This window comes from Crinia signifera, chromosome 1 (genome assembly GCF_055691185.1).
Source record: "Crinia signifera chromosome 1, ASM5569118v1, whole genome shotgun sequence".
Taxonomy (NCBI): domain Eukaryota; kingdom Metazoa; phylum Chordata; class Amphibia; order Anura; family Myobatrachidae; genus Crinia; species Crinia signifera.
Genome location: NC_139217.1, coordinates 180,406,088 through 180,433,846, shown reverse-complemented (window position 1 = coordinate 180,433,846; position 27,759 = coordinate 180,406,088). Strand labels below are relative to the sequence as shown.

The 27,759-nt window shown below is 43.0% G+C and overlaps 1 protein-coding gene across 1 annotated transcript in view; it reads right to left on the bottom strand.

Moving 5' to 3' along the window:
• The window catches only part of PAPSS1 (3'-phosphoadenosine 5'-phosphosulfate synthase 1), a 106,817-nt gene extending 79,566 nt beyond the window's left edge, over positions 1 to 27,251 (bottom strand). The window contains exons 1-3 of the mRNA XM_083178600.1: positions 26,915 to 27,251; positions 9,223 to 9,337; positions 6,311 to 6,546 (exon numbers count right to left, since the gene is read on the bottom strand). Coding sequence (XP_083034726.1) covers positions 6,311 to 6,546; positions 9,223 to 9,337; positions 26,915 to 26,974 — 411 coding nt within the window. The 5' untranslated portion in view covers positions 26,975 to 27,251. The remainder of the gene's footprint in view (positions 1 to 6,310; positions 6,547 to 9,222; positions 9,338 to 26,914) is intronic.
• Between the last annotated feature and the right edge of the window lie 508 nt (positions 27,252 to 27,759).

Below are 27,759 nucleotides of genomic sequence, written 5' to 3'. Positions count from 1 at the left end.
GTGATGTTCCCCTGCATTTCGCGGGTATACATACTGATTTTGACCCTGTTCAAGTATGGCCCCCAGAATATACAGCGCACAGGCCATAAATTCTGTGAGTGAATCAAGGTCCCCTTGCCAGATGAAAAATACATCTATGTATCTTAGAACAAAGGGGATGATGGGATCTAAACCAATCTGCGCAGAGCTGCCTGTATTTCTTATTCAAGTGAAAAAAAGCCCACCTGGACTTTTTATGCAATTTGTAGGGGTAAAGAATACTTGAAATATAGAAATATGGGCGCTAGGAGGGTGTGGGGAAATGAACAAAGATTGATACTTCCCCTATTCACATTCGTCTGGGGTCTTCTCTCCTTATTCTTCGTCCCGTTTTGGAATATGGAAAGACAAGAAAAAGAGGGACAAATACCCTCGTGTAATCCTGTTTGGACTGGTATATTAATGACAGAGATCTTCTATATCTTATCAAGGTAGATATATAACGATAGAGTATGGGGTTTTTTTTATCGCCCCCTTCCAAATACACTCACACAATGGTGATAATATGACAGCTTCTAATGTTAACTTTTACGTATAGACCAAAGAGATATGGGGGTTCTTATCTCCCCCTTCCAAATGCACTCACACAGTGGCAAAATATCAAGAAGCTTGTAACAAAATTCTTGTGTTAAAACCGGAACTTTATCCAAAAATAATGTGTTGGGGGTAGATCCCCCTCCCAGTTTACTCACTCAGAGCTGGAGTTCAGATCGCATGTAGTCTAAATCTTTCTCCCGATGTCCAACGTCCTTGATTAAAATGTGAATGAATTTGTTATTTCCAATGAATGACACTGAGTGGATACTGTATATGATAAAACAGTTATCCTTTTTATTTAATTAATATACGTGCCACTTTATGACAAAAACAGAACACATTAAAAAAAGAGCCTCTGGAAGTACTTTTCCTATCCTGGACCGGTACTGATCGTAAACTTAAAGATGTTGAATTAAGTGGGCAGGCTAAATGGGGCCCCAAATGTGCCTGACCACCTTAGTTATGGTGTTCCCGTCCTTTAGGTAAAAAGCATCCAGTAGGCATCCAAAGCAATTAAATTTTCCAGAGAGGATAGTCCACCAACGCGTTTCGATCCGGGCTGGATCTTTATCAAGGACGTTGGATATCGGGAGAAAGATTTAGACTACATGCGATCTGAACTCCAGCTCTGAGTGAGTAAACTGGGAGGGGGATCTACCCCCAACACATTATTTTTGGATAAAGTTCCGGTTTTAACACAAGAATTTTGTTACAAGCTTCTTGATATTTTGCCACTGTGTGAGTGCATTTGGAAGGGGGAGATAAGAACCCCCATATCTCTTTGGTCTATACGTAAAAGTTAACATTAGAAGCTGTCATAGTATCACCATTGTGTGAGTGTATTTGGAAGGGGGCGATAAAAAAACCCCATACTCTATCGTTATATATCTACCTTGATAAGATATAGAAGATCTCTGTCATTAATATACCAGTCCAAACAGGATTACACAAGGGTATTTGTCCCTCTTTTTCTTGTCTTTCCATATTCCAAAACGGGACGAAGAATAAGGAGAGAAGACCCCAGACGAATGTGAATAGGGGAAGTATCAATCTTTGTTCATTTCCCCACACCCTCCTAGCGCCCATATTTCTATATTTCAAGTATTCTTTACCCCTACATCTATGTATCTTGTTTAGAGGATGAGATTTTGCATCAAGGTGCCTGTTGGGCTACGTACATCACTGGCCTCTTCGCATGTACAATTATTCTGATCTATGTTATTAAATTATATTATAATCAGATCGAGCAGTTTTTCTTGGAAGCACAGTAAGCTATTGCTGTATCAGCTTGTTGGAGCATTGGTAAGCAGCATTTATATGATTTTATTACACACCTAGACTCAGGAGGCCAAAACCTTTAAATTGGCTGAGAATAAACAGAATTGTGTGACAATGACAAGGCTTTGCCCATATACTGTAGGTCAGATAGCCTGTTGATGGTGCACCAATCTCTGTATTCCTTCCATCTGCTAAACAAGAGCTTTGCCACCTGGATGGAGCACAATCAACAAGGTATCAAGTGAGGTCACCTTACTATATACTGGAATACCTGCTATGAAGAGAAATTTAAATCCAGGATCCACTATGTGAAATCCATCTTTTTGGCAATACAAGATAATAGTAACAATTATCTGTCAAACAAAAGACTAAATAGTATCAGGTCATACTCCGTTCTGTCTGTTGTCGATCTTAACCTCAGAGGTATGAATCAAATTACTTAATTTTAGCCGTTTAGATTAAACGGCTTGGTAAAAGACATGGAGGGGGAATTTACTAAGATGGGAGCTCTGTTTCAGATGGGATGTTGCTATGGAAAAGCAATCAGATTCTATTGATTTTCTACTAGAAGGTGCTAAATAAAGAAGAAGTTGATTCTGATTGGTTGCCCATAGCAACATCCCATCCTAAATAGAAATACAACCTTTGTAAATTTCTCCTGGACACTAACGCAAACCATGGTGTTTAAAGCTACAAAAAAATAAAAAAAAAAGAGGAGGGGATGCATTTTATTCCCTAATATTGCCACGATGAAGCTTTCTCTCTTTCATGATTAGGAAACAAAATGATATTTCTGTCATTGCAAAGAACTATTTATTCAGCGTAATACAGTGCATCCAGAAAGTGTTCACAATGCTTCACTTTTTCCACATTTTGTTATTTTACAGCCTTATTCCAAAAACGGAATAAATTCACTTTTTCCCCCCATCAAAATTCTACACAAAAAAAAAGCATAATGATGAGAACATGGAAACAGTTTTTGGGAGAGGTTTGCAAATTGATATAAAATTTTTTAAAATAAAAACGAAGAAAATCACATGTACATAAGTATTGAGCTCAATACTTTGTTGATGCACCTTTAGACGCAATTACAGCCCCAAGTCTTTTTGAATATGATGCCACAAGCTTGGCACACCTATCTTCGGCTAGTTTCACCCATTCTTCTTTGCAGAACCTTTCAAGCTCTATCAGATTGTATGGGAAGCATCAGCTCACAGCCATTTTCAGATCTTTCAAATATGATCAATCGGATTCAAGGGTGGCGGTGCCTGATTTCCTCCAAACATGACACCTGGCATTCACGCCAAAGAGTTCATTCTTTTTCTCATCACACCAGAGAATTTTGTTTCACATGGACTGAGAGTCCTTCGGGTGCATTTTGGTAAACTCCAGGGGGGCTGCCATGTGGCTTACATATGGCCACTCTACCATACATAATTGGTTGATTTCTGCAGAGATGGTTGTCCTTCTGGAAGAGTTTCCAGTACTTGTGTATTTGCAGGGCGCCCAATTAGCATACGTACACTAGTGTAGGGAAATCGCATCACACGACCCGTTTTAGTGCCGTGCAATGCGATCTCAATAGTTAATATGGTATGGACATTTGGCAGTTAGCGTAGCTGTGCTTTCAGAATAAGCGTAGGCTGCGCAAATAGCGTAGTCACTCTAAACTTGCGTAGTGTTCCCGGTCCCTGTCAGATTCAGTCAGAGCTGAATAACGGACATTAATGGCTGCATCCAGGAGAGCAGAAAACGCGAACGACGTGACAGTGATGGCTGATAAACCTGTGAGCATATTCACCTTGCCAAAGACAGAGGAGGCGGCTGTTTCTGTTTTCCAGCAGCACAATTTGCTTTCAGTCACGCAAAATTTAGTTAACGGGCACCCGATGCGCCTATCGATGAAAGAATGCATGTGGTGCTGCCACATTAAAGTCATTGGTTCCTGGGGTGCCGTTTACCTTCCTGACCCTTGTCCGCTTTATATATTTGTGGGCGGAGGAGATGACAACTGTAAGGGACGCATAATACATGTAAAGGGGGCGCGTAATACATGTAAAGTAATCCACTGCGCTCGCCACACTATCTAAAATCAACTCCACGCCGATGTGGATAGTGGGGGTATGAAAAGGTCGGGAGGACGCCTTCCGCCGCTCCAACGCTTCGGGGTGACGTGGATAGTGGGGGGGTGCCTAAAACCTCATTGAAGTGTATAGTTAAGTTAATGGCATTGCACCCTATAAAATCGCATTGCATGGCAGACCGAAGCCAGATAAGGGCCCTTCTCCCCTGATCGCTCAGTTTAGATGGCCGACCAGCTCTAGGAAGAGTCCTGGTGGTTCCAAACTTCTTCCATTTATGAATGATTGAGGCAACTGTGCTCATTGGGATCTTCAAAGCAGCAGACATTTTTCTGTACCCTTCCCCATATTTGTGCGCCAAAACAATCCTGTTTTTGAGGTCTACACACCACTCCTTTGACTTCATGCTTGGTTTGTGCTCGGACATGCACTGTGTGGGACCTTATATAGACAGGTGTGTGCCTTTTCACATCATGTCCAATCAACTGAATTTACCACAGGTTCACTCCAATTAAGCTGTAGGACAGGGGTTTCCAAACTTTTTTGAATCATGGCACCCTAGAGAATCAAAATATTTTTCATGACACCCCTGGGCCAAACGTTTGTGACTGAGAATTAAAAAAAAAAAAAAATGTGCTTATTGGTCGTCCTTAGGTCTAATTATGTGGTGAGGAACAGGATTCACTTTATCCATATATTTTAAGCCACTAGCGCTGATCTTGCCTACTTCATTGACAATACATAATTTAATTTGGTTCTTGACTACAAACTTGAGGCACCCCTGCAAGTCCTCTGTGACACGGCTCACAGTTTGGGAACCCCTACTGTAGGAACAGCTCAAGGATGATGAGTGGAAAAAGGTTGCACCTGTGCTCAATTTTGAGCTTCATGGCAAAGGTTGTGAATACTTCTGTAATAAATTGCAAATCTACCAAAACTTTTTTTTTATGTTATCATTATGGGGTATTAGAATTTTAGGGGGAAAAAAATAGGTACTTGTTTCCTAGCACGGCCACCATCGGGGGTAATCGTGTACCTTAACTTAAGGTACACGATTACCCCCGAAGGACCCGATTTCCTTTGAAATCAGGTCCATTTTGCCGGCAAAGGCAAAATCGGGTCCATCGCGTCGGTCGGGTGCATTAACATGGCACGCGACGCGACCGACGCGATGCACCCGATTTTCCCATAGGGTTCAATGTTAAAATATTTAATCGCGTCGCGTCGGTCTTGTGCCATTATAATGGCACAAGATGCGATGGACGCGATTAAGCACATTTTACATAGGTAACAATGGGAAATGGGCCAATATGGCCCATTTCTCATTGTATATGCCCCCCCCCATTGTGAACGTCACCCCACGATTGACGCCAACCCGAAGCGTGGCGAGCGGCGGCGGTACGCGTCCTCCGACCTTTTCATACCCCTACTATCCACGTCGGTGTGGAGTTGAGAATATAAAGTGTGGCGAGCGCAGTGAGCCACCGAGCCCGAAGCCCGAATACCTGTGAAGTTATACACGTCCGCTCGCCACACTTCGGGGTCGGTGGCTCGCTGCGCTCGCCACACTTTATATTCTCAACTTCACGCCGACGTGGATAGTAGGGGTATGAAAAGGTCGGAGGACGCGTACCGCCGCCCCTCGCGTACCGCCACGCTTCGGGTTGGCGTCAATCGTGGGGTGCCGTTGAGGGGGTTAAAATTGGGGTCTGGGGAGACTTTTACATTGAATCCAATGTAAAATAGGGTCCCAGGGACCCTATTCACATTTCAATCAATGTAAAAATCGGGACCATCGCATGCGATTTGGTCGCATGCGATGCGATCGATGCGACCGACTCGATCAACATCGGTGTGGCCGTGCTAGGAAACAAGTACCAAAAAATAATTTACTCCATTTTGGAATAAGGCTGTAACATAACAAAATGTGGAAAAAGTGAAGCGCTGTGAAAATTTTCCGGATGCACTTTACATAAGCACCAAAACTATGGTACAGATGTGCAGATCCTTACATATTGTAAAAGTATGCCCAAGCTCTATCTTCTGTTTATGTCAGGCATGTCCAAACTATGGCCCTCCAGCTGTTGTGAAACTACAAGTCCCATCATGCCTTGCCACAGTTTTGCCATTAGGGAATGCTAATGCTATGGCAAGGCATGCTGGGATGTGTTGTTTCAAAACAGCTGGAGGGCCACAGTTTGGACATGCCTGGTTTATGTAATGGCACCAGAGTGGGACTAAACACTGTGCAGGTAAGGTATGGATAGCAAATATGTGCAGTAGCAGTTCTAAAATGCCTGCAGTCCACCCTGTGAGAAATTCAATTGAATGATTAGGAGTAAAAGTCAATAACTTGAGAGACTCTAGACTTGTACCTTGGTATAAGGGGATATGAAACTAGCAATGCATACAAGGCCAGCATCAGCAAACAGCTTGGCAACTTCAGCAATGCGGCGGATGTTTTCTTCTCGATCTTCCTGGGTGAAACCAAGGTTTTTACTGAGCCCATGACGGATGTTGTCACCATCTAAAGTATAACAAGGTATGCGATGGCACACTAAATACTCCTCCAGTGCCATGCTGACTGTGGTCTTTCCAGCACCAGACAGACCTGAAAATCAGTCAGAACAGGAAAATTGGAACACAGTAGTGCAAGAATAGAGACTCGTAATATGAATTAGTAAAAAAACAGGTACGTGTTCCCGCGCCCAGCGTAGTAAGTTAGAAGTAGCGTTGCATCCCTGGCTGCCTTACTTGTGTACTTTCACGGTGGCAGCCTAAGCTACGTTATCAGCGTAGGCTGCCGCCGTGAAACTACACAAGTAACTACCATACTGTTGCCGGGAACTGCATCTCTGTCCCCGGCGTCCCTGTCAAGCCTAGTCAGCGACTCATGCTGGCGCCGGGGGAGAGGCACTCCATCTGTTTGACACGCAGGAGTGTCTCAGATGCTCCTGCAATGATAGGCTCCTGCATCTGAGTAGTGATTGCTCAGATGTATGCTATGGCAGGTGTGAATGTGTTCCTGAAACACCCCCACTATACACGGCAGCCCGAAGCGTGGCGAGCGGACGCGCTATGCGTCCTCCCGACCTTTTTATACCCCCACTATCCACGTCGGCGTGGAGTTTATTTCGATATAGTGTGGTGAGCGCAGCGAGCCACCGAGCCCGAAGCCACGCTTCGGGCTCAGTGGCTCGCTACACTATATAAAATCTACTCCACGCCGACGTGGATAGTGGGGGGTATGAAAAGGTCGGGAAAATGCATAACGCATCCCCTCACTACGCTTCGGTCTGCCGTGGATAGTGGGGGTGTTTCAGGAACACATTCACACCTACCATATCATACATCTGAGCATTAACTACTCAGATGCAGGAGGGTATACTTGCAGGAGCATCTTAGACGCTCCCGCGTGTCCAGCATGATCACCTCTCCGCCAAAGAGGGGATTATGCTGGCACCAGTGGTGTGAGAGGCGCTGACTAGGCTTGCCGGGGACAGAGATGCAGTTCCCGGCAACACTACGATAGTTCCTTGTTTAGTTTCACGGCAGCAGCCTATGCTGATAACCTAGCTTACGCTGCCGCCGTGAAACTACACAAGTAAGGCAGCCGTTGGGCTGATCTTAGCGTAGTGCTGCTGCCGGCACTAAGCTAATTACGTAGCTTAGAGTACGGCAGCCGTTGACGTGCTGCCAAGATTCAAACATAGCGTAGCGTGCGCTACATAGTGTAGCGTACAGCTGCCGCTGTGAAACTAAACAAGTACCAAAAAAAACACTATTTGTTTATTTGTGTATTATTAGTCAGGTGTAACATAAAAGATATGCAGTTACAAAGTAATGAGCATTATCTCCAAAGGTGATTAACCTCAATGACATGTCAGCAATATGTCAAGATTCACTTCTTGACATGTTGATCAAGATGTATCTGGAATCATTGATTTTGATCTAAATGCCTTGTTCATAGCTGCATCATTCAGTCAGCCCCATTTCAGCTTTCCAATAATCTTTAGCCTTATTCTACATATTTTAAATGTGATTTGGTTTATGTACCTATTGCATACTATGTACATATACAGTACCACTCTAAAAAGTATACTCCCTTATTTAAAAAGACATCTTAGAATTTAGAGCGAAGTGTAAGGAGGATGTTGTGTTATTAGGCATTTCAGACTACTAGAACAGTGGTTCCCAACCCTGGTCCTCAAGTACTTCTAAAGTGCCGTAAACAACAGAGCAATATGATCGCTGAGTGTTATATTGCTCAGTGTTACAAATATAGATTAGGTCACTGTGCAGTAAATTGACCTTGGCTGCTCTCAGAGAGGGCAAAGTGGTCTCACCAAGGCCACCAAAGTTATCAGAAAACTAGAAATTGCTCCATCAATAAGGTGCCATGTATAAATATGAGACAGTGATGCAGTATAAAATTACTTTTGATGAAGAACCCTTTATGGTTTGAAACGCGTTAAGCCATTGCATTTTGGACTGGCTGCTAAGACGGATTGACCAAGCATGGAGGAACTTACCTGGGGGACCTTAGGAAGGACCTTATCCTGTTTGGCTGTTATCCTCAGCTGTTTATGAGCCAGGAGTTTGGATTTTCTTCAGTACCACCGAGTGGTAGATAGGCTTTAAAACCTTTTAAAATTGTAAGTGCACTTGTAAATAAAAAACATTTATGTGTAGAAAGTAAAGTACCAGCAGTTTTATGTTGTGCTTCCCTTTCCGGTACCCTCCATTGGGAGTTAACATCGAAAGTGGAAATCTTTTATGAGAATCCGGACAAACTCAATAAATCGATCCACAAAGTGGACTTTCAAGCTACTATAAACTGGAAGTGTTTATTGATTTGTGTATTTTTTGCCTTATTGATAGAGCAATTTTTAATTTTCTGATATTGCTCAGTGTCCCATTTTCATCAGCGACCAGAGATGGTCGCTGATAAAAACGAGACACTGCCAGAGGAAGCCACTGGTCAGGGGAACACAGTCCCGGAGAGTCACTGAGCGATCATATCCCTGGTGATTATAGCTGAAATCGCCTGGTACGCCTGTGGATTTTTAAAATGTGACAGTTGGTAATAAACAGTGCATCAGCTGGGTCGCTTGGAATGAGGACAAGGGGTTGGTTACACTGTCCTATAAGATGGCTGCTTGAATTTCAAAAGTTGGTAGAGCCAGCAGTTTTACTTTAGTTACACATCAACTCCTGCAAATGCAAATTTTTCTAGAATTATTCATAATCACATTTTAATAGTACATATAAAAAAATAGGGATCTACCAGTTAGCCAAACAGTGCAGCCACGAAATCCACATCTTGTTCCGACAACTTGTCCTCTCTTGTTCCTGCTGACATGGTGAGCTTGATACGTAACATTGGTGGAACGCTGCATTCCCTGCGAAAAGATAACAAAAATGCAAGAAAACTAAATAAGAATAATAAATACACATTACAAAATAAATAAAAAACACTTTATAGATAGGTAGATAGGGTCAGTCAGTCAGCCAGCCAGGCTTTATTCACATACTTATAAGATATACTTAATACTGTCCTAAATAAAAACTTTGCATAGATGGGGTGATTTGTGAAAGAGTGTAATACATCATTCGTTTAGGCTAACTTTAAAAAAGGACCAAATGTTATACCACAGTGCTGCAGTATGAATAGTCTATCTACTTGTGTAAAGGCAAATTGAATTAGTAAGAAATAAAATACAGTATATAGTATTCACCCTTTGAGTGCAAAAAATCCACTAAAAAGTATAGCGTTGATCACATTTGTTATATAAATTCAAATAAAAAAAATGTGAAAAAAAAGATTATATTTCCTATACAAAGGTATACATTACAGGTCATTATGATAATAATGTTTGCTTGGCAATTTTCATACCTATTTTGACAAATTCACTTGATACTCAAATGGTTCAAATGAAAGGAAAATACATTTAAACAATGCATACTTTCACTCTGATAATAGGGGAAAAAAAATAATTACTTTCCATATTCAATTGTGGCCAATTACTGACAGTATACAATACACATAAATCGGTGAGTAATTCGCTGATCCGAGTTTTTTCCGACCGTGCCGATCTTTCTGACAGTTGAAAAATCAGCACTTTAAAGTAAAAGGTCAAATGTAAACTTGAACGAGAAAAAAAAAAGGGGGGGGGGGGGGTGTGAGGATTTTCCTTCTGTCGGAGAAAATCGGTACTAACTGAATACTATGGGAAGCATCCAATTACATGCAATAAAACACCAAGTTTGTTTTTTATGGGTATCCAATTAGAGCCCCTGTATAGAAAAAAATACAATCAAAATGGGATTTCATTGAAGGATTTCTATGCAAGGTAGCGGGAAAAGAACTAGCGGCTACCGCTACCGTGCATAGTTCCCAAGTCAACAAGCGGATTTGGGCTTGTTATTTTTTATCTGTTTTCTACTCTTACCGTGGTGGAATTCTGTTACTAGATGAAAGGAGAGGATCCAGCATCATATATGATACGCTATATTCAAGTTACAAAAGAGTGAGTACCTGGAAAGGGGGAATCCCCGACTTCATTTGAATATCCCTACACAATAAGGATCTATACTGTGTCTGATGTGCTTTTCTATTTTCCAAAATATTGTGAGTGTTTTGAGAGGGGGAATCCCCGATAACATTATCCAAACATACTATATGTTGAATACCTAAACGTTTGCACAGTATTGTTTGAAGTAGCAGTATTACACGAGGGCGAAGCTCTTCTGTGTTTTTTGTTTTTCATATTCTACGATCACTACCTCAGAAGATCCGAATCCGGTTGTGTCCAAATAAACAGGGGAGTTACGTTCATTTTTCTAGTGCTTTTCTGAGGTGGAGGGCAACCCTATATTCTGTTACATTCTATCTCTTTTTGGAGGTGTGGGGTTTCCCCCAAGCCCTTACCTGGAATTGCTGCTTGGTTGCGCAGAAAAGAATCTCACCAAACTTTTTACTTCACTTAGGCCGGTTTCACACACTCTGGCTCCTGCCGGACGGTGAAATCCTGCACGGCCAGGGAGCCGTGCCGCACACATTAGTTGTGAATAGACACTGTTGTGTCCATTCACACGGGACGGCCACGGCCCGGCCGCACGGCTGCAGCCGGATCCCGCCACTGGAAGGGACGGCTGCTGGGCTGTGGCCATCCCCTCCATGATAAACTACTGTGTGCGGCACGGCTCCCTGGCTGTGCGGGATTTCGCCGTCCGGCAGGAGCCGGAGCGTGTGAAACCGGCCTTAGTGTCTCCTGGTAGATCAGTGTCACATCACAGCCCCCCCCCCCCCCCCCCCCCCCCAAAAAAAGAAATACAAGTGCCTCACAGGATCTGCCTGAAAGGGGCGTGACTGTATCCACATCTGTATATAATTATTAGTTCTATATTGTGGTGATTACAGGCTGGGTTGCATAGGCTGGACAGGGGTCATCAGAAAAGATCTCCTTTGATTGGGGGAGGTACAACTCTGATGTCTGTAGTCAACAGAGCAACAGCACATCACCAGATATATTGGGGCAGATGTATTAAGCCTGGCGAAGAGATAAACTGGAGATAAAGTGGAAGGAGATAACGCACCAGCCAATCAACTCCCAACTGTCATATTTCAAACACAGCTGATTGGCTGGTGCGTTATCTCCTTCCACTTTATCTCCAGTTTATCTCTTCACCAGGCTTAATACATCTGCCCCAGAGATAGGCAAACATAGGTCATATTCCTACAATTCACTGAGTAAAAATCAGCGATGCTACAGGTAGTGAAGTCTCTTTACCAAAACATTAAAGAAGGTATTTAAAATTTCAAAATCAGTACATCTGTTTCGACTCCAAAGAAGTCATTATTTTTTAAAGGGACTGTACACTTGGCCACAACATAATTCTAACAAACTTTCATTTAGCTGAAAATGTTTACATTACAAGCTATTTACAATATATATGCAGTATTCAAAGCCCAACAACGTGCAATCTATGTGAGATTGTCTTTGGCACAAGATATACTGTATCTAGAACTCTATAAAATATGAATGCAAAACAAATAAAGCTGTGTCCCTACAGAGAGAAATATATGTAAACCATTGTAGCCCTAAACCATTTCCTGAGGAATTCAGCCAATAAGAACAAGTTCTAATGAAAGGAATATGTAAATAATTCCTACTGAGGTCTGTCCCCTGTTACAGTAGTTACAGTGTTTGCTCTACAACATGTGATCTGGTATGCTACAAGCAGGCCCTTTATGCTTTGCTTAAAAAAAAAAAAAAAAAAAAAAAAGGAAGTTCTGTGGATCTAGATTGTAAACGGGTTCCCGTCACATCTAATGGATTATATGGAGAAATTACCAGTGCTCTGCATTATTCTAGGAGGGGTAATTCCATATTCCTACCCTGATGCATATATTAAATGCATGCAATCTAATTGTTAATTACTATGGAGTAACATGAGAACTTGACACTCAAATATGGCAAATAAGAACAGACAATTAAGAAAAATTAGAAAATACTTTTTTTGTCTAGCCTAACTGGTCATCTAATTACTCTCTGGCAGCGCCCCACTAAAACAGCCTGCCTTCCTCCCTGCAGGTGAGACCGGGGAAGCCCGGCTCCACTGTAGATAGTGATGCCCAGCACTTCTCAGGCAGTGCAAAGCCTTCGGGGGTGGCCATGCCCATCCCCTTCTGTGACGGCAGCGGCCAAGCCCACCCCTTTTCTTGACGGCAGCGGCCGGACCCACTCCTTTATGTCATAGTGCGGCCCAGGCGCGCCCCTTTTGTGACGTTGGCGGGCCCAGTAATTTTTTAATCTTTTACTGACAATATTAGTAATTAATTCAACATATTAAAGTAGGATATTCACATAGGTAGTTCCACTTACTTTTCAATTGCTACAAACATTCCTATCTAATCGTGTGGATTTATTCATTAATTACTGTGCCTGTATGGTATTTCAATATCACAGTCGCTGCAATGTGGGATAAGTTGTTGAATGAAACTACTGGTATATCACTACAGTTTAGTTATTACAGCTTCATGCAAAGGATAGATCGCGATATGCACATTAAAATGTTAGTCACAAATGATAGCTGGGAGAGGTGCTGCCGCCGTTCGCAGAGTCCCTGTGTCGGGATGAGAGCTGCGAGGAGGTCCAGCGTCCTCTGATTGCCGGGTCTGTTGTGCTAAGCAGCGGCTAACTTTAGGACTGACGAGACACTTAAATACTAGTACATTAGAGTCCTAAGAAGGACTAGTTATACTAGTTATAAATTCACACAGATAACCATGGAGGCAGCCCCACAGGACTACAAGCCTTTGGTATGGTCCGAGATGACAAGGGCATCAGAAGGAGGAAACATTGATTAAGAGCTATTGCAACAGGAGACCAACATTATCTTCTTGATGGACACTATGGTCCCCAACGGTCTCAATGAAGAGAAATGTTATAGCATTTCTCTGAAGAATTGCAATGCTTTTACCATACAGAAAAGCCTACCAAGGTTATATTAATGAATATACCATTCACTTTTAACATAAACCTCGCTTCAAACATGAACCCCAATGACCTTCCACATAGAGTAAGAATTGTACTTACATCACTTAGATATTCCATAGAGAACAGATCCTACTAATAATCAAGGGGATCAACTAGCACAGCAGGGTGCGACATCTATTGGTCAAAACATCACCCTCTCCTTACACCCCGATTTACGAACAGATCCCTCTATCTCCCTGTATTTACATTTACGATGAAGTTACATTAGAACTATCGCAGACTATAAGAGACCAATGAAAATATAGAAGCCCTCTCTCTCAGCAACTGATAAAAAGCTCATTATGGAGTGACAAACACAATAGCATCCTATGTTTGACCATCCGATACGAGAGACAGATAAAAATATACAGACATGACACCCATATCCTTTACACTCATCTCTTTCTCAAATGTATATTAAATCAAATTACCAATTGAGTAAAAACCTAATGTAGACGTAAGATATCGAGCATTCTTTGTACAAAATGTTATACTCAAGTAGGAACTTGTTTCCTAGCACGGCGCCCATCGCATACCATAAGCCTTACAATGGTATGCGATGTCACCCGATGTTATACAATTTAAAATCGTATACCATCGCATTGTATGCCATTGTATTCCATATACAATGGTACACGATTTCAAATTGTATAAGCACCCTAATGGGTGTTTTCAATGTTTAATGGCCCCCCTATAAGATTATTAATTGTATAAGCACCGTAATTGGTGCTTACAATGTTAAAAGCACCCCCACGCCACCCCCACTATCAACGCCAACCCGAAGCGTGGCGAGCGCAGAGAGCCCGCGAGGGGCGGCGGTACGTGTCCTCCGACCTTTTCATACCCCCACTATCCACGTCGGCGTGGAGTTGAATTTAGTTAGTGTGGCGAGTGCAGCGAGCCACCGAGCCCGAAGCGTGGCGAGCCCCGCGAGGGGACGCGGAATACACATAAGGTAATACGCGTGCACTCGCCACGCTTCGGGCTCGGTGGCTCGCTGCGCTCACCACACTATCTAAAATCAACTGTACGCTGACGTGGATAGTGGGGGTATGAAAAGGTCGGAGGACGCGTACCGCTGCACTCGCCACACTTCGGGTTGGCGTTCATACTGGGGGTGGCGTGGGGGTGCATTTAACATTGTAAGCACCCATTAGGGTGCTTATACAATTAAAAATCGTATAGGGGGGCCAAAACCGCATCGCATGCAGCTATATGGCATGCGATGCGATACAATGCATAACATGCCATACGATTGAAAATCGTGGGCGCCGTGCTAGGAAACAAGTACCCTCAAGTTTACTAAATCATAACACATCATGATTATTAATGTAGAACAAAATAGATATAAATATATATATAAACAAAATATTTGGAAATATTTGCATTGAAACTTGCATTCTCAGAATGTCTGGATAACTAAAAAAATTACTATAATACTGCATTTCACTTCTAGATATTTTGATCAATTTTGTCACACGGTTTGTCTTCACAAGCTCACATAATTTTGCCTTTTATTATTTTTTAGCATGTTTGATTCACACAATTTTTGTATCGTGTCTAGTCATTACTTTATTATATATCACTACAATCTAACTATGGTTAACCACACTTACTCATAATTTTCAATTTTACTATGATATCAACCTATACCATCACATTACTCCCCCACATGGGTCCCCTAAGCAGAAGTGACACCTGACAATTTCTGGTGTCTTCCACGAGTATATAACATTAGAATACATATTGAGCACTTTCTCTCTAATTGTAGTCTCACATGTCAGCATAAACACACAAACACACAAATTCACATTATATAATAATCTAGATTGATCACAATATTTTATAAATATTCTTGGAACTAGCCAAACAATTTCAAACGAAGCATAACATCATATAGCAATAACCGGGCTGTCATCACATTTCCCATGTATCGTCTTCAATATCTCTTCCCCTAATCACATATCAATATAATATGGAAATTTAGAATTCAATATCTATAATAAATAACGGTACTTGTTTCCTAGAACGGCCACAATCGTGAGTGATCGTGGCTCTTAATTAAGGGACACGATCCTCACGATGTGGCCGATTTTTTACAATTTTTTCCCTTTGAATGACAGAAATCGGGTCAATCGGTCAGTCGCGACCAATTAAAATCGGCCGCGATGCGACCGACCGATTCACCCGATTTTTCCATAGACTTCAATGTTAAAATATCTTTTAACATTGAAATCGGGAGGATCGAATGGCACAAGATTAGATGGACTTGATTAAGTCCATCTCACATAGGGAAAAATGATAAAAAAGGTGAAATGGGCCAATATGACCCATTTCACATTTTTTATGTGCCCGCCATGACCCCACGATAGACGTCAACCCGAAGCGTGGCGAGCGCAGCGAGCCCGCGAGGGGCGGCGGTACGCGTCCTCCGACCTTTTCATTCCCCTACTATCCACGTCGGCGTGGAGTTGAGAATATATAGTGTGGCGAGCGCAGCGAGCCACCGAGCCCGAAGCGTGGCGAGCGCAGCGAGCCCCACGAGGGGACATGTATACCTGTGAAGTTATACGCGTCCCCTCGCGGGGCTCGCTGCGCTCGCCACGCTTCGGGCTCGCCACACTATATATTCTCAACTCCACGCCGACGTGGATAGTAGGGGAATGAAAAGGTCGGAGGACGCGTACCGCCGCCCCTCGCGGGCTCGCTGCGCTCGCCACGCTTCGGGTTGACGTGTATCGTGGGGTCTAGCCCACTTAGTAACATTTGGGGGGGCAATTGAAACAAATCTGGTGAAAAAAAAAAAAAATCGGGTGAAAAATCGGTCGGTCCGATCGGTCGCATCGTATGCGACCAAATCGCATGCGATGCGATCGATCCGATTTTTTATCTTACGACCACAACGATCTAAATCGTTGTGGCCGTGCTAGGAAACAAGTACCTAAATAACTAGCAAATATCACCAAGTATGAATGTAAATGTTCTAAATGGACCCCGTAGACCCAATACTTTGATGTCTAGAATGTGTGAATGTTATTCTTTAAAAGGGACGGACCTACAGGCACAAGACAGTGCATCTCATGGCACCGCTTACCATTAAACATTATTATTATTACCAGTCTCAATTTTATTTTTAGATAGGCACTGCCAACTAATAATTAAACCTGATTTAATTATCTGATATTGTACTATCTCCACCCACACAAAAGACGCAACACAGTGCCCATGTAGTGACGAACAAATGGGCGGGATGATCAGAGTCAGAGACAACTCTATTGGTCAATTTGAAAAAAACCTCTAGCCATTTAAACCTGTTCGGGGCACCAATGCCGGTTGCCCTGAAGAAGATCTATGAACCGTACGCCGGCTGATCTGCCGTGTGGGCATCTTCACAGTACGGCCTTCACTGTTATCGGTGTGTGTTTATAACTAGTCCTTTTTAGGACTCTAAGTTACTAGTATTTAAGTGTCTCGTCAGCTCTCATCCCGACACAGGGACTCTGCGAACGGCGGCAGCACCTCTCCCAGCTATCATTTGTGACTAACATTTTAATGTGCATATCGCGATCTATCCTTTGCATGAAGCTGTTATAACTAAACTGTAGTGATATACCAGTAGTATCCCACATTACAGCGACTGTGATATTGAAATACCATACAGGCACAGTAATTAATGAATCAATCCACACTATTAGATAGAAGTGTTTGTAGAAATTGAAAATTAAGTGGAACTACCTATGTGAATATCCTACTTTAATATGTGGAATTAATTACTAATATTCCCAATAAAAGTCCCTATATCATAAAGGGCCAAAATTGTGATAACAATGGGAGAGTAAGCCTGAAACAGCAACATGTTTTTTTATATTAGATAGACCAGTAGTTCCCAAACTTTTTTGGATCATGGCACCCTAGAGCAGTGGTAGCCAATCCTAGCCCTCGAGAGCTACCAACAGTTCACATTTTCCAGACAACCTAGCTGCTGCACAGCTGCACTCATTAATCACTGCTGGAGCTAATTAGCTCATTTGTGATTCTGTGAGGAGACCTGCAAAACATGCACTGTTGGTAGCTCTCGAGGACTAGGGTTGGCTAGCCCAGCCCTAGAGCATCAAAATATTTTCAAGGCACCCCTAGGCCAAATGCTTCTTATGCCCCTTTCCCACTGCAGCTAAAAAATGGTAACTTGCCGATTTTCTGTGCAATTTACCGTTTAAGGCTGCAGTGGGAAAGTGCCAGAGTTGAAATACCGTTTAAAGGTAAATGGTATTTCAACACGTCCTACACGGCTAAATAACGTTTAAGAGGCAGTGGGAATGCCTCTTAAACGTTATTTAGCCTCCAGGCAGTCCCAGTGCCTGATGAGACCTAGTAGTTCTCACTTTGTACATGTGTAATGAGTGCACGTGCATAATTAAGAGCCGCTCATTACATATGTACATATGTAATGAGCGGCTCATTATTATGCACGTGCACTCATTACATATGCGCAAAGTGAGAACTACTAGGTCTCATCAGGCACTGGGACTGCCTGTACCCTGCATGGACCCCCGCTGCCTCACCACTGCCCTGCATCCCCGTGCAGGTAAGTACAAGTGGAGGGGAGGTGGGGGCACAGGGCAGGTATGGGGGGGGGAGGGATTAGGCACTCTTTACACTTGGGGAAGGGGGGGGGGGGTTAGGCACTCTACATTTTACACGGTTCCTGCAATGGGAATGGTACTTAAATGGTATTTAAAACGGTAATCTGCTGCAGTGGGAATGCTAATACCGTTTTAAATACCATTTAAGATTACCAGTACTTTCAACTGGTCTGCAGTGGGAAAGCAGCATTATCGAGAAATTCAGAAAAAAATATTAAATTAAGTGCATTGTGTTTATGTGTCACAGTTATCTAGTGAGGGACAGGATTTGCTTCTGTTTGTCCACATATATTATGATTGGCAGCCACCAGCACTGGTTTTGCCTGGTACATTGACCATAAATAATATGAATTGATCCTGGTCCACCAACCCAAGGCACCCCTGCAAGTGTCCTGAGGCACCCCAGGGTGCCTAGGCACACAGTTTGGGAACCACTGGGATAGACTAAAGGTGCCCACACACTAGAACGATTTTTTGGCCGATTGTCCGATTTTCGATAAATCGGCCGATATTTACGAAAATCGGTCGAAAATCGGCCGATATCGGTCCGATGCGCGCTCCCGTGGATCTTTAGCTGAATCTTCTGATCTTACGTGCTGCACAAAAGATCAAAAGATTTAACAAAAGATCCATAGGAACGCACACAGGATCTTAAGAAAAATCTTTGGTAAAGATGTGCGCTTGCCTGAAATCTTTGGTCCAGGGTTGACCAAAGATTTGAAGGCTAATTTATGAGCCCATCTGAAGAACGCAGATCTTTCTAGTGTGTGGGCACCTTAATACTCAAGCTTCCATTTAACATAACAAGTCTGAAGGATTAATTTATCACTTATATACTGATCACACACAGAACTAACTGGGTAACAATAAAAATCCAGGCAGACACACTGTTTCTCCCACAGATATATTGAGTAACATAACCATAATTTGTGTAAAGGGGAACAATTCTAAGGTGTCACCTGGAATAACAGGATAAAACCACTTATAGGAACACGTGATGACCCCGCGTGTGCATTTTTAAATTGCACTGTATTCACTTGTGTATATGTTATTTGTTGTTCCAAGTGTCCCAAGTGACAAGGCAATATTTAATTGTTTGCCAATCAGGCACAAATAACTGGACACCAACTGCTTGCATCAATGCCATGCAGAAATGTATTGGGTTTAGATGTGTTAAGCATCTTAACCAATGTAAACTATTTGGCCTATGACGAAAATGTGCAAAAAATAAATAAAATAAATAAAAATCGGAATTGTCGCTTCTATGCACGCCACCTAAAGAGAGGGTGTGAGCAGAAATGAGTGTCCATACCATGAGTAGCTCCACTGTGCACCCAAAAAACAATTGAATTCTCCCCTATGAAGAAAATTAAATGTTGAGAAAACAGCGAATTGCACGTTTCCAATTAATACAATTCATTCAAGATTTATTTCTAATACACAATGTGATCTCCCGAATCATTGTGTGGTGAATGAGGACTGCTAAGTGTATTTCTTCTTTCATGCTATAAGCCAACATTAATGGAAACACCACCAGCGCTGTACCTCCAAAGAATAAAAATCTGAATACACTAAATATAATAAAAGTTGTGTATATCTTCCTATGTCTGGTCGATACGACCAAATATGATGACTAACCTTAGGTTCTGACCCTAGGTGTCCATAAGGGTTTCTTTACGTAAAGGTGGATATCCTCTCGCTCGACAAAAACGGATGACTTTTTCCTGTCGTCTGCTGTAATGCTGGGTTACCCAAACAAACGGACCTTTTGTGGGGTGATCTATATGCACATAGGGGTTTCTTTGGTTGTCTGTAGTGCTGCCACACGACAAATATTCCCAACACATCAAACAAATCGCTGTCACCACTCAGCAATCCCCTCAGATTAAGGACTCACCTCAAGACAACACCCTATGTGCATCCAAAAGGTTTCCTTATACGTCCCACAATATAATACTGCAGACGAAGGATCAAATCAATGGAATGTCCATTAAAAAAAAAGAGGTTTATAAGGGGTACCATGTAAAAGATAGAATGGGTCGGGAATACAGCTTAAAAATGATAATAAAAAAGACAAATTAGCAGTCTCAACAACGTCAGGAGTAACTCAACTCACCAATGCATTTCTGGCCATTAATGTTCTCCAAGAACCACAAAGCTAAAAATCAAGATGAACAAGCCAACAAAAATATTTTTTTAAATGCCCACCTTTATCTAAATTCACATGCATATACAGTAGGGGAAATGAATATTTGGCTGCCCCCTTCAATTAATTTTCCATTTGGGCATACCTTTGTACTCTGCTGCGAAACACTTGTGGCACCTTATAAATAAAATAATAATACTACCTGATTGCTAATAATAATATACCAAAGTGAATTGTTTGCCTTGAACTCTATGCCAGCATTGTGTTGATGGACAATATATTTGATCTTCTATTTGCAGTGCTAGTACATTGAGCATAACTTTTTGTGTTTGCTCAAAATTCTTTGCCTGAAGAAGTCAATCTCTAGGTCAATATAACATTTGAAGACGCGTGGTGCCAGCACTAATGATATTTGAGCTGCTGACTGTACCACATGGTGTCTCTCCTTTCTTTTTTGGAAAGACTTGTGGGATATTTCTGCTGGGATGCAGTTGATATAGTAGAGCGACAGTAATAAGGTTGACCGTTAAAAGGTCAACATGTAAAGGGTTGACATGAGTTTCACACAATTTTTTTTCCAAAAAGGGTGGTTTTTCATATTTTACATAGTAACATAGTAATTAAGGCTGAATAAAGACGTTAGTCCATCGAGTCCATCTTTACTATCCAAGTGGGCATAGAGTGAGATTCTAAAAAAGTGTGCCCAAAACAAGGCGAGTGAAATGAGCCATGCAAGGGAACATGGTGCACTCATATGGTTTCCATGTCGACATAGACACCCAAAAAATATAAAAACCGTATGTCAACCTTTTCTAAGTCGGCTTATTGCTTATGTTGACCCATAGTGGTCGACATAATTACTGTCAACCCTATGACCCATACCATTTCTGCTTACTACTTAAAAGGAGAGGGCATTATTAGTCATTATTGTAAGTGAAGTTTGAAGTTTAGGTGTAGTGAATGGTCATATAGTTTGCAACATTGTTTCTTTTTAATTAAAACACCTGCTGTTTCATAGCCATACATCGAATGTCAAGTTTTAAATGCATTACCAAAATAAGGATAACATGGGGCTCTTAAAAGGTTAGAGGGCTGTAAAAGTGGACTATAATGTAGTATGCACGGTAGCACCCAGTGAGGATGGCATTCTATACATGATGTATCACTATAGCTACAGTAGCGATAAATAACTTCTTAAATTTTGCCCTTCAAAATGGCAAAAAATGCCCTAATCGTCGATTAGGTGTAGGGTGCTAGGGTGAAAACTATCAATGTACAGTATATCAGGTTGCCAATGACAGATATATTTATTTTGTTACAACACAAAAAAAGATGTTCACGTTCCATTATCCATACATCCAACAATCACGACAACTGTTACTGTAATCTCAAAAAAGATGGAACAAAAATAAAAATGTTCAAAAAAAACTGATTAATAGTTGCTTTAATGTCAAGTTTAACAATCCTACATGAGATTTTTGGGTACTTGTTTAGTTTCACGGCGGCAGCATGGCTGCGCGCTACTTCCGGGTTCGGCGCTCGTCAAACTTTCTAAAATAAACTCCATGTCAACTTGGATAGTTCATACCCCCAGTATCCACGTTGGCATGAAGTTGATTTTAGATAACATGGCGAGCGTAGCGAGCCACCGAGCCCGTAGCGTGGGTAAGCGAAGCGAGCCCCACAAGGGGACTCAGACGCACGACCATGCCGCTGCCGTGAAACTAAACAAGTACCGATTTTTGTGACCTCCAAGATTAGCTTCCTGATAACTAGGCATTTTTGCCCGGGATTTCAATCCCACCTGCATCTTCTTCCAGCTGCGTGTGCCCCTTCTCTGCATCTGCACGCCGACTCCTGCTGCTTCCGCCTGCCTGCCTCCGCACGCCCGCTGCCTCTGCCCACCCAGTAAGCCGCAAAACCACTGCTCCGAAGCAGTTCCCAGTGTCAGGAGGCCGATCCCGGGATTAGAAAAATGGCCCGGGATTGGCCTCCTTACTCATAACTGAAGCAGACATGCTAAAGGCCCCCATACACTTGTGCGACTTCTATAAGGGGAGAAGTCAAATGCGATCCCCCTTAAACCGCTAGTATTTGCGGTCCTTTTGCATATGATGTATCATATGCGACCCCAGCAAGTGCTGTCGGATCCGATGAGTCTAAAGGGGTGTACACACGGAGAACTTTTAAACAGGAGATTTTAACTAGTCAAAATCTCCTAGAAGGTTAGCCAAAATCTCCCTACTTTGTCAATATTGTCTAGCAGAAATTTCTTAGCATAGATTGACTTTGCAGGCAAGGAAATTTTGACTAGATCACGCTTAGTCAAAATCTCCAGTGCATCCAGCCAAAATCTCTCCCAAAATTGCTTAGTCAAAATCTCCCCGTGTGTACACCCCCTTTACGTGCATAGCACGTGAGATCTCTGACTCCTATGCACACAGGACCACAAAAGCTGTAAATGGTTGCAGTAACCTGATGGGTTAGGTTATCTACTGCCTTGTAAAACAATATATGTACGGTAGGATGTTAGGTTTTATTACATACTGCAAATAGCAGAACTACTGATAACAAAGCAGGGGAAGCACCAAAGGCACCACTATCCCTTCCCAATAGTGTGCTATTGAAAACACTGATGCAATGTTTTAAACCTTTGGGTTAACATTTATTAGCACAATCCATAGTAACCAATTGCCTCCCCTTAGCGACTGGCCTGGCATGGTTGCATCGCTTGCAACAACACCAGTCAGTGCATTACTGACCTTGTCGCAAATACATTGTGGCCGGCCAATTCCAAAGGGTCATGGGTTTGATTCCCACCATGGCTCTAACTGTGCAGAGTTTTTATATTCTCCCCGTACTTGCGTGGGTTCACTTTGAGTACTCCGGTTTCCTCCCACAATCCAAAAATATACTAGTAGGCTAATTGGCTCCCAACAAATTAACCCTAGAATGTCTGTGTGCATGTACATGTGGTAGGGAATATAGATTGTAAGATCCAAGGGGGCAGGGACTGATGTGAATGTTCAAATATTCTCTGTAAAGCACTGCAGAATATGTGTGCGCTATATAAGAAACTGGTAACAAATAAATAATTCCTCTGCATCCCCTCCAGTGCCTGCCATACTACCAAATCACTGCTGATTGGTCAACACATGAAGATCCCTTAGCCAGTGGCTGCAGAGAGGTTCAGCCACCCAGGAAATGTAAAGTACCTCCACCCCTTCAGCCCCCAAGTGTGAACCTAGTAGCTGCAGCCTCTTGGGAAATCAAAGTTGTGATAGTCACGATGTTACAGATATTTTGATGTTCCAATGTTGTAAAACCGTTAAAAAAATATTAATTTTATTTTAAAATTGTTTTGGAAACATTTTAAGTAGATGTTCTTAAAACATAATTTTTTTTATAAAGGGTTTTAAAAAAAGTTTGTGCCTTATCTCTGGCACTGAATTTGAATGCCAGTTATAGATGTCCCCAGTAGTGCTTGTACATTCTGACCCCAAACATTTTGTATATGGAAGACTCAATCTGTATTTTGATTGCCTCAATGCAGAGTAAACGGAAATCTTCCACAACCTAAAGTCCTCCGGAGGTGTGAGCATATACCCGTGCCAATTAGGGTCTTGGTGTTAGTTTTCCTGCTTAATAATAGCATCACCTCCAGAACTTGTTGGAAAATGTAGTTTATTGCCACTCCTGACTTAAGTACTGAGAGCTATGCAGTCAACAGAATAGCTGAAGGGACTTATCCGAAGAGTTAAAATTGTATCATTGACTGTTCCTCAAAGTTTGGGGGCTGCACATGTGGCCTGATTAAAAGATGAATGCTGCTCTTATTGCTGCATCAAATAAAAATTAGTCTCAGCTTACACAGAATGACCAATGGCACTGCTCAGCAAGGAGGTCTGTGTACAAATAAGAGCCTAGGGTAAGCACCCTTATAGAAAGCTAGAGCGATCCTTATTACTGCCATGCCTCCCAAACGTTGCAGCTAAAAGTGGAACGCAAGCGATCTCACAAAAGGTGAATAGAGCATGCGCAGTACAGATATTATGTACATCTCCAATTTTTAGCATTGGGAGATATACACAAACCAACGTGTTTGAATGAGGTTCATTGGTTATCTGGTCAATAGGTGGACAAACAAAAATTTCGGTACTTGTTTCCTAGCACGGCCACAATCTTAAGTAATCGTGTCCCTTAATTAAGGGACACGATTACCCCGATGGTCCATTTTGCCGGCTAGGAAACAAAAATCGGGTGCATCGCGTCGGTCGGGACCATTAACATTGGTCCCGACGCGACCGACGCGATGCCCCCGATATTTCCATTGACTTCAATGTTAAAAAAAATTTTAACATTGAAATCTTGTCGGGAAGTTAAAATATCGGGGGCATCGCGTCGGTCGGGACCATTAACATTGGTCCCGACGCGATGCGACGCGATGCACCCGATTTTTGCATAGGATTCAATGTTAAAAAATTTTTTAACATTGAAATGGTGTAAAAATGTCAAAAAATGTGAAATGGGTCAATATGACCCATTTCACATTATAAATGTCCCCGTCGTCGCCCCACGATAGACGGCAACCCGAAGCGTGGCGAGCGCAGCGAGCCCGCGAGGGGCGGCGGTACGCGTCCTCCGACCTTTTCATGCCCTACTATCCACTAGGGCGTGGAGTGAGAATAGAATAGTGTGGCGAGCGCAGCGAGCCACCAAGCCCGAAGCGTGGCGAGCGCACGCGGATATCTTCACAGTTATACGCGTCCCTTCGCGGGCTTCACAGGTGTCCGTGGCGACGCGGACAGCTGTGAAGCCCGCGAAGGGACGCGTTTACCTGTGAAGGTATCCGCGTCCCCTCGCGGGGCGCGCTGCGCTCGCCACGCTTCGGGCTCGGTGGCTCGCTGCGCTCGCCACACTATTCTATTCTCACTCCACGCCCTAGTGGATAGTAGGGCATGAAAAGGTCGGAGGACGCGTACCGCCGCCCCTCGCGGGCTCGCTGCGCTCGCCACGCTTCGGGTTGCCGTCTATCGTGGGGTGGGGTTTACGCGCTTGAATTTGGGGGGGTTGGGAATTTTTTTCATTCAATCCAATGTAAAATTGGGTCCCAGGGACCCAATTTACATTGGATTTAATGAAAAAATCGGGTGAAAAATCGGTCGGTCGCATCGCATGCGACCAAATCGCATGCGATGCGATCGACCCAATTTTTTTCAGCACGATCACCCCGATCTTAATCGGTGTGGCCGTGCTAGGAAACAAGTACCAAAATTTCAACATTAGTTTTTCGTACTATTCCATACTTTACCATCAACTTGGACACCGATAGAGACCAGTAAAGTGGCCCGAGTGCAGCACAAGTGAAGCACAGTGAGAGAGGAGTAAAAAAAAACAAAAAACAACAAGACATAAAACAAAATGTTGACCTTTCTTTTGTCTACTGTGACCTTTGTTCATGTCTTCACCATCAACACTTTACCATAACCCAGTGGTTCCTGAAGTGTCTGCCATGGCACCCTGGGGCGTCTTGGGACACTTGCAGGGGTAGGGGGTGCCTTGGATTGGTAATTCAGGACCAATTTATTTTTTTATAGTGAATGCAATAGGTAAAACCAGTGAATGTCGCTTCCCATCCTAACCTATGTGGTGGACATATAAAAGTGAATTTGGTCCCTCACCACATAACTGACCCTAAAGATGGCATATAAACTAATTTTAATTAAATTATTTTTTTCTAAATTTCTCGATAAGAAAGTTGTCATAGAGGTTCTAATACTCTAGGGCAGGGGTGGGGAACTTTTTTTGTGGCAAGGGCCGTTTGTATGGGGGGAAAAAATCCTTTGGGGGTATATGTAAAAATGTATCTTTCAAATTGTCCTGCTGCAGCCACCCCATTCGCGGGCGGCTGCCGCAAGGGGACTCAGACGCACGGCGCCATACTGGCGCCGTGAAACTACACAAGTACCGAGTTTTTGATTGGCCCACCCCTGTTTTTTTAGTTGAGGTTGTGAGATAAAGGCATAAGCAATAAAAATAGTACTTCCTTATCTTTGCGTCCACAGCTTACGCTACGGAACTTACATAGTGTAAACTGCACCACCCTGGGTCCACGCCACCATCTATTACCTTTAGTAAAGTTGTGGCGAGCGAAGCATAGGCTGTGACTGCAAAGATGAGGCCACCCCTCTGGACTCCGGTCTTATTTACCGGAGTGTCCAGAGTAATCCAGGACGGGTGGTAACCCTACATAAAATATTAGATATGGGATTGCGCCTGCACTCAGTTTAGGATACCGTATTTAAAAATATTTAATTCAACATACTGTATTTTACTGACATGTGGGTGAAACAAAATTGAAATCTACAAGCAATAGAAATGCTCAGGCATTTGGTTAGGTGATAGACACTCGTTATTGACCGCAAACATGCAGAATGAAGTAGGGCAGCTTGTCACCTCTGCCTATAGCCCCAGTGTGGGTGGCCTTCGCTCATTCATGCTACCAGGCTGTGTTGTACCACATCAGCCGGCACTGACTGTATGACACGACCCTGTAGCACCGGCAGAGAGAGGAGCCTGGGCAGTGATGCCAGGCAGCCGGGCAGACAGGAGCACCCCACCTCCCATGAACCGTGCCCGGGCACTCACCCAGTTCTGCAGCTTGCTGCTCAGCTTCACCTTCTTGTTCCTGTTCTCAGTTACATCCATACTCTGCTGCTGCTCCTAGGTGTCTCCGGAGGCTGCTATGATAATGCCCGGAGCTGTGCAGGCAGGACTATAGCAACGTGTACAAAACACAGGCACTCCGTCTCCTGAATGAGATGCCGGAGGAGACGGGGGAGTGTCCGCACCTGAGCCGCCCCTATACTCCTGCTACAGTGCGCTGATACTCTGGCTGAGCCGCCAATGCGCCTGCTCCAACGTGGGCTCGGAAGTGAGGAAACAGCAGCAGCTGATCTCACAGGGTGGCGTCGCGACAGCTGCAGGAAGTGCCCGGGCTCACATTATAGCAATGTAGTGCCTTAGGTTTCTGCGGCTCTATACACACAGGGTCTATGCATGAAGCAATGGTAAGAGTGGAGAAGTTGTAGCAACCAATCAGCTGGGACTTATAGTTTAATACAACGCACTTGATAAATGTTACATCAAAGCTGATGAGTTGCCACAGGCACCTTCTCCACTCTTTTTATTGCTTCATGAATTCATCCCTCATTTGCACTATTACTATTTCCTACCTAGGGGTACATTTCCTAAAGCTTCTAAAAATGAAAAGAGGTTATGTTGTCCAATCTGAATATGTCTTGCATATAGAGAAATTATATAATCTGATTGGTTGCTATGGGTAACAATTCTTCATTTTAGAAGCTTTAGTAAACTTATTCCTAGTGTGTATGTATAGTCGTTTGCACAATGCTGGTTATTTTTGGCCTTTTTGTTTGTTTTTACAGTACATTTTTTATTCTCGCAAATATGCTTCCTGAAAAGTGTTGCGA